The sequence below is a fragment of the Vicia villosa genome, linkage group LG4, assembly GCF_029867415.1.
Source record: "Vicia villosa cultivar HV-30 ecotype Madison, WI linkage group LG4, Vvil1.0, whole genome shotgun sequence".
NCBI classification, from domain to species: Eukaryota; Viridiplantae; Streptophyta; class Magnoliopsida; order Fabales; family Fabaceae; genus Vicia; species Vicia villosa.
The window spans coordinates 65192848-65200262 of record NC_081183.1 but is presented as its reverse complement, the minus strand read 5'-3'; the positions used below and the strand labels follow the sequence as shown (position 1 = coordinate 65200262).

General features: G+C 32.5%; 1 protein-coding gene across 3 annotated transcripts; it reads left to right on the top strand.

Annotated features, from left to right (window-relative positions):
* Positions 1 to 3548: 3548 nt before the first annotated feature.
* On the top strand, positions 3549 to 6375 carry LOC131599222 (uncharacterized). 3 transcript variants are annotated; one of them, XM_058871661.1, is made up of 9 exons: positions 3550 to 4000; positions 4137 to 4274; positions 4353 to 4421; positions 4498 to 4569; positions 4768 to 4850; positions 5250 to 5381; positions 5535 to 5748; positions 5980 to 6050; positions 6112 to 6375. In XM_058871661.1, the coding sequence occupies exons 1-8, from the start codon at positions 3626 to 3628 to the stop codon at positions 6022 to 6024; spliced, it is 1128 nt and encodes a 375-aa protein (XP_058727644.1). In that variant the 5' UTR covers positions 3550 to 3625; the 3' UTR covers positions 6025 to 6050; positions 6112 to 6375. The 3 variants fall into 3 exon arrangements, with proteins under 3 accessions (XP_058727645.1, XP_058727644.1, XP_058727642.1); XM_058871659.1 differs by having other exon boundaries at positions 5980 to 6375; XM_058871662.1 differs by lacking the exon at positions 4498 to 4569 and having other exon boundaries at positions 3549 to 4000; positions 5980 to 6375.
* The last annotated feature ends 1040 nt before the right edge of the window (positions 6376 to 7415 follow it).

Genomic DNA, 7415 nt, shown 5'->3' with positions numbered 1-7415 from the left:
AGTTTCCTAAATGTTCACCTTAGATATAGCTCATCATAGGATCCAATGTTTTAGGAATATTCTGTTTCTGTTATAATAGAATCCAAATTGTCGGCTCAAACACGATGTCATTTACGATATCACGATATCTTCTTCGACATGTTGTTCCAGATGTTGAAACATTTCAACACAACATGTTTATCCATTAAATAGAACTTCAACCTGCTTTCTCTTACAAGTTATAATTCTATTTAACCTATTGCTGCTAAATTAGTTTTACCAAACATAAAGCTAATCCTCAAAAGCACTAACATTTTATTACTCTGCAGTAACTCAATTGTTCATTTGTTTCTGTCATTAATCAAAATCTCATCTCAAGCATTCAGTCTTTATTCCCTATTCTATTTTATCATCAATAAATCTTTACTTATTGTTCTTGAACTTCAGTCTTGGTTCTTACCTCCTATGTTATGACAAAAAGCGGGAGTAATATATGAAGTCAAAATTTTGATGATCAATAATCAAATTCCTGAAATAAAACTGCTCACATTTTCTAACCCCATATAAATTTCTGTTTGTGTTAGAAATTGTTTTTTGTTTTTCAGGACATCATGAACTATGGTGGGCTTCAGACTCTGAATGTTACTAATATTGATTTGGAAATCAGATATTGGCAATCAGACTTAGTTTTTCAAGATCTTACTTAAGCAACCAGGCTTTGAAAGACCTTATTCAGATGTAATAGACCAGGCTCTAAAAGAACTCATTTAGGCTCTGAGCTTTCCATATTGGAAATTAAGGGGAGTATGGTTCATAATCATGATATATTGGAACTAGGGGAGTTACCCAGAACGGTTCATAATCATGATATCTGATCTTTATCAAGTCTCAGACTCAAGGGGAGTTTCTAATACAAAGGATAAGTATTTATTACCTGCTACTCTAAAACTTTTTATGATTATGTACAAAATTTTGTCATCAAAATACATAGTTTTGTCATCATCAAAAATGGGGAGATTGTTAGAACAAGATTTGGTTCTGCAATATGTCTCTGATTTTTTATGATAACAATGAGGCTGTTTGTATGAACAATTTTGTTATACTAACGTTTGTTATGTTGAGAATTTAACAAACAGGTTCTGATTCTGATGAAAAGGGATGGCCAAAACAACAGAAATTACCAGGTTATGTTTCCGCGCTACACAAGTTCTGATGAACAGTAGCAAAGCTTCAGAAGCATATGAAGTCATTACTCTAATACGAATTCTAAAGAAATCATTCTAAAGACAAAGTGCTAAATACCCTGAAGACGTGGTTCTGAAGACTCTGAAGACTTCAAGTTCAAAAGACTCAAGTTTCTGAAGACAAATGGTTTTGAAGACCAAGTGCTGAAGATTCTCAAGACGTAGTTCTAAAGACTCTAAAGACTTGAAGTTCTCAAGATCCAAAGCTTATTTTCTTTTCTTCCAACTCATGTTGTGAGCCTTTGAAGTTCAAGAAGAATAGAAGATAATGTTATGTAGTACGAGGTACAAGGTACAGACGAATGTTTCGTTCCACTACCAAGAAAGGACGAACGTCGCGTACTATCTTGTCTCCAACTACGTTCAAGCCGCCAAACTTCTGGAAGTTCCAGAGCTGCCCTCCAACAAATATATTATTATATTGGCTATATAAAGGACTTGAAGACTCAAGAGAAAGCTGATAATTCACGATCATATTCATTCTTGAATGATTGTTCATAGCTTTATATTCTTAAGTCTAGAAATTGAAATATATGGTTTACATTCAGCTGGTGTAGAAGCACTTATACTGTAAAAAACTATGATTCAAACGGTTGTTTGATTTTGCCTCAAGAGACCTGTTGGTCAGTAGTCTTGGGAAGTTTAGAACTAGAGTGTCTTAAAGGTTGTTAGTCACAAGCGACTGTTTGTGCAGAGTTGTTAGTCACTGGTAGTTGCTTGTGCAAGGTTATTAGTCACTTGCGGGTAGCTTGTGCATTGTAGTTAGTCACCTGTAGTTTCTTGTGTATTGTTAGTCACCGGCGGTTGCCCATGCAATTGTAATCAGTTTGGTTATAGTGCATTAAGACCTCGATTGAGAGAGGCAAAATCACCTTGGCGAGTGGACTAAACTGGCTTGGGAATTTTTCAAATGAACTAGTATAAACATACTTTGTTCTTTCCTTCTTGCACTTTATAATTATTATCAAGAGTAAAGAGTTTGCTGTTTAAAAAGGGGAGTTATTTATTGATCAAAGTTTTGTTTGTTAAAAACCCTATTCAAACCCCCCTTTCTAGTGTTTTTCACACCTTCATGAGTATCTTAGTAAGCCATATCTCCAAAACCCCAAATATTAATCAAAATAATATAATCAATTAATTTAATTAACAAAAATCTCACAAAAACCCTAATTAGTTGATAACGAATGGTAACAAAATTTGATAGCGAAAACAAAAGAATCTATACACGAATAGGAAGAAGAACAAGCCATACCTAAAGGTTCTAGAAGTCTGGCTTTGAACCCGTTTTCCGTTTTCCGTCTTCTTTAAGGTTCCAGCCGAATACATAATAGATCGATGAGAGATATCGATAAGAAAAAGAAGTTATACCTAAAAAAAGAAGTTGAGGAAGAAGAATGAAAGTACCGTATCTAATTAGGAAAAAATTAAATTGTTAACAATCATAAACAACACAAACAACAAATTAATGCAAAATAGGATTTTAAATGGTGAACGTAATGAAAAAATATGACAAACCTGCGTTGTATTGATTTGAGGAAGATGGGAAAAAATGGTTGTTGAGGTTGGGAGGATGTAGAAACTTGAAAGATATCAGGGATGAAAGTGTATTTCGTACAATTGTGTCTTTAATAAAATATTGAGAAGGATGAAAAATTAAATGATGAAATGAGAAAGGTATAGCATTTTCCGATACAAAGTTCAATCTTTTGAACGGATAATACAGGGCTATTCATTGTATTTGCCTGCAATATCAAATAAAACGTATCAAATGTAACTAATTAGAGTTAGTAATAACTATGAGGATGGAATTACAATTAGGGGTACTAAATAAGGTTTTTAATCTGTTTTAATTAGGTTAATTAAGTACTTTGGATAGTACATAACTTTATTATATTAATAATAAACATGAAAATAAGAAAACAAAAAGTCTAATAAAACTAGACAATCTCTCATCCCACCTCTTGGGGTTTCTTCCGCACTACGTGCATTTTCAAAAATATCCCTGTTTTCGGATATGTATCTCCGAAATCAATTTTTTTTATTTAACATTGATTTGTTCCGTAGGTGCATTTGCAGAACTTTTATTTGACGTTGTTTAAACGATTCGTAGATGCACTTACGGAACAATTCAACGTTAAATAAAAAAGTGATTCCAAAAATATATCTCTAAAGATAGGAGAAAAATAAAATTTCGCCAAATATCTAAGAGTATTATTAGGTGGATTGAGATATTTTCTAAAACTATGATTAATCCAAATATTTTATTTATAAAGTTCAGTTTTAAAACTTTTATAACCTTGAACTTGTATATAGTTTTTATTAAATAAAAAGATAAAAAGATTAGTACGAGATAGTTTGGGAATGTTAAGTGGGCAGGATTGAGTATCTTCCGTGTCGTGTCCATGGCCACTTCCAATCTCTCCCAGCAATTTCATTCTTCTACTGCTTGCGCCATTTTCCGACGACCAAGTTTCGCCGTGAACATCCACCAGTATCCTTGTCTTAGAGGCAAAACCAAGAAGCACACAAAGTGGGCAGTTAAAGTAGAGCAGAGTCCACCAAAATCAAATATAAATTTGGAGCAACTGGCGGCTTTTCTGTACGACGATCTTCCTCACCTCTTTGATGATAAGGGTATCGATAAAAGTGCTTATGACGAACGTGTGTTGTTTCGAGACCCAATCACTAAGCATGATAATTTGAGTGGTTACCTTTTCAATATTGCCCTTCTTAAGACACTCTTTACACCTCAATTTCAGCTGCATTGGGTTAAACCGGTTTGTTTCTTTCTTTCTTCTTTATACAATATGTTTTGTTTGTTCAATTGGAGTGATTAAATAAGTGGTAAGCATTTAATTCAAATATGTTTTGTTTGTTCAATTGGATTGATTAAATAAGTGGGGCTGCTTATAGACAGGAGCTTATGAGATAACAACAAGATGGACAATGGTTATGAAATTCACGCTACTTCCATGGAAACCCGAATTGGTCTTTACAGGAACATCTCTCATGGGTGTTAACCCACAAAATGGCAAGTTTTGTAGCCATCTGGTAAGCTCTTCCAACTATTCCCCATCCATGGTTTCATCTCATCTTGCTAATTTTACTTCTTATTCATCAATTTCACAGGACTTTTGGGATTCACTAAATAAAAACGATTATTTTTCACTTGAAGGTTTGTGGGATGTTTTCAGACAGGTACCATTTTATTTCACCCTTCGACATTGTTTAAATCCACTCTAGTTTACTACTATCAAGATCTTATATTTTGCAGTTGAGGATTTACAAGACACCAGAATTGGAATCACCCAAATATCAAATATTGAAAAGGACACGAAATTATGAGGTCACCCTTCTCATTCATATATTATCATTCATATCTCACATACTAATCTCTTTAAGTAATCAAATTTTGCTCTAATTAATACTCATCAAAACCTAAACTTCACAACCTTTTATGAAAACTGCACCACAAACGCCATCCAACGTTAATACAGGAGGATTATAATCCAATTAATTCATATATTTTTGAATGGCATAACAGGTTAGACAGTATGATCCGTTCGTAGTAGTAGAAACCAACGGAGACAAGCTATCTGGGAATACTGGCTTTAATGATGTTGCTGGGTAAGATTTTATACATCAAATAAAGCTATCAATTATTTAGTGCATATTTGATTTGGGTTTTGGAAAGGCCAAAAGCAATTCTAGAGGTGTAGAACTAATTCTGGATGATTTTAAGAATGTTTGGTTAGGCAAAAGTAGAATTGATTCTGTCTCCAGAATTGATTCTACTTGAAGCTAGAATTTGTAGCTTCTGCCTCCAGAATTGATTCTGGATGATTTATACACTGTAATTTATTGTTCAACTCACTTTTACATAAATGTATCCAAACATAAATCAATTATGTTAAACTCAATTCTGCTAGAATCAATTCTGTCTCACCCAATCCAAACACACCCTTAGTCTTTGGGTCTCTATTTCATTTCAGATAATCCGTACATGTTAAAAACATTCCTACGCAGATATATATTTGGAAAGAATTCAACAGCAGAAAAGATACCAATGACTACTCCTGTCTTCACTCAAGCCATTGATCCTGATTTGTCCAAAGTTTCAATCCAAATAGTTCTTCCATCAGACAAAGAAACAAAGAGGTATTTATCTGAATTCCAAAGACTTTTGTTCCAAGAGATACATACATGTCCGTTGTTCTTAATAAAGAAATGCAGTTATTTGATAGGAGCAATATATTTAGTTGAATTAAGATTGATCATGCTTACAGAGTTAGAGTTTAATCTTTTGACCAGTTTACCAAATCCTAATCAAGAAACAGTTAGTGTGAGAAAGGTAGAAGGAGGCATTGCTGCAGTGATAAAGTTTAGTGGAAAACCCACAGAAGATGTTGTTCTCGAAAAGGAGAAAATCTTGCGTTCAAATATCATTAAAGACGGTCTAAAACCTAAGGCTGGTTGTTTGCTTGCCCGGTACAATGATCCAGGTCGAACATGGAACTTTATAATGGTATGCTAAAAAAATACTTTTTTGATTGTTCTCAATTGGTTCCCTCTATTTCTTTAGTTTAAAGCTACCTATGAATTTCAATCCTCAAATATTAATTTAATTTCCCACTGACTTAAAATTTTTCCCTCATTACCTGTGTTATAAAGTATTTTATTCTAATGCAACTGAATATGAACACGATCAGCAATGATGTTACCGCAAAACTGATATTTGTGGTTTTTGACATTGAAGAGGAATGAAGTGCTCATTTGGCTAGACGACTTCTCATTGGATTAGTACTCATGGCTTCTCTTTTTCAAGGATGCTCCAGAAAGTAAATTTTTTCTTATTGGATTAGTTCTCATGGCTTCTCTTTTTCAAGGACGCTCCAGAAAGTAAATTTTTTCTTCTTAAATATCATTTTCCCTCTGCAAGTTTTTCTATCTTTATGTCATTCTCTTTTGTCTGTCTGATTACATGAAATGTAATGTTATAAATCATCTTTATGTTCAAGGAGTGATGTGTGGAACCAAAAACAGACATTTTAATAACTATAGGGACGAATGAAGTGCATGCTCATTAGTTGTCACTGATCAAATTGTAAAAGAATAACAATGTACATTAAGCTTCCACTTATTCCTTACTATCCGCAGTTTTTGTTTTTATTACAAATTATATCTGTAGTTTATATAGAACAAAAATCCCTTGTACTCCCTTTAATATCTTTTGATTATAAAAAAAAAAAACCTTATTTTATCACTGTATCCAATTTTAAAGGAGTTTATTTATAATAATGAGATGTTATTTTCTTTATTGTGTAGTAGAAGTCGACCTCTTATTAATACTATTCATTCATGTTGAGAGATGAAAAATCTTTGAATTTTTGTATGACGAGCAATCATTAGAGAATTATAGAAGTAACTGAATATGAGATATCTTCTTAAAAGCTATATAGATTAAAGTCAGCACAGAAAATACTCTTATTTCAAGAAACAAGATGCAGATGATTAAACATTGTTTGATTCTTTGCTGCATTTTCCAACTTGTATGCTGAATTGTAAAGGCAATTGCCAATGTGGCTGGCCCCAAGTCTGCATCAGGCTAATCCAAGAGAAGACCACCTGAGTTTAGTACGCAAAAGCTAATTATTATGCTCATAGATTAGTAGAGTCTTGAGCAAACTAGTAAGAGTGTATTATTTGATCCTTGGAATTACTTTGTTTTTAATTTCCTCTTAAGCATTAGGCTAATCTTAAATGCACTTGACTAATTTATATGATGAAAACTCATGAATTGTTTGCTTCGTCATCTTTGCAATTGATAATGTCACGGTTTGTCTTTTTATACATACTAGTACTTAGACCCGTGCGAGGCACGGCTTAAATATTTTTTAAGTAAACAAAATATTTGAAAAACATTTATAATTGTACAAATTTTACTAATAGTATAGATAAAAAAATTTATTTAACTAATTTATTTTGTAAATTAATAAAAAATTTGAGCATTTCTAATTTATTAATAATTAGTGTAAGTTTAAAAAAAATTAACTCGTTAATTAAAAAATACTACAAAAATATACAAAATTATTTATTTTATTAATAATTTAAACTCCTGCGTACGCACAAATTCTGATATGAATGCGCATTGATCACATATATAAATTAAGAATTTAATAGATATGCACTGAC

Excerpts from the sequence above, each read along its gene's own strand:
- LOC131599222 (XM_058871661.1), top strand. The coding sequence starts at position 3,626 with ATGGCCACTTCCAATCTCTCCCAGCAATTTCATTCTTCTACTGCTTGC. Across the intron at positions 4,851-5,249 it reads GGCTTTAATGATGTTGCTGG|ATATATATTTGGAAAGAATT; the intron begins GTAAGATTTTAT and ends ATTCCTACGCAG. Across the intron at positions 5,749-5,979 it reads GAACATGGAACTTTATAATG|AGGAATGAAGTGCTCATTTG; the intron begins GTATGCTAAAAA and ends TTGACATTGAAG.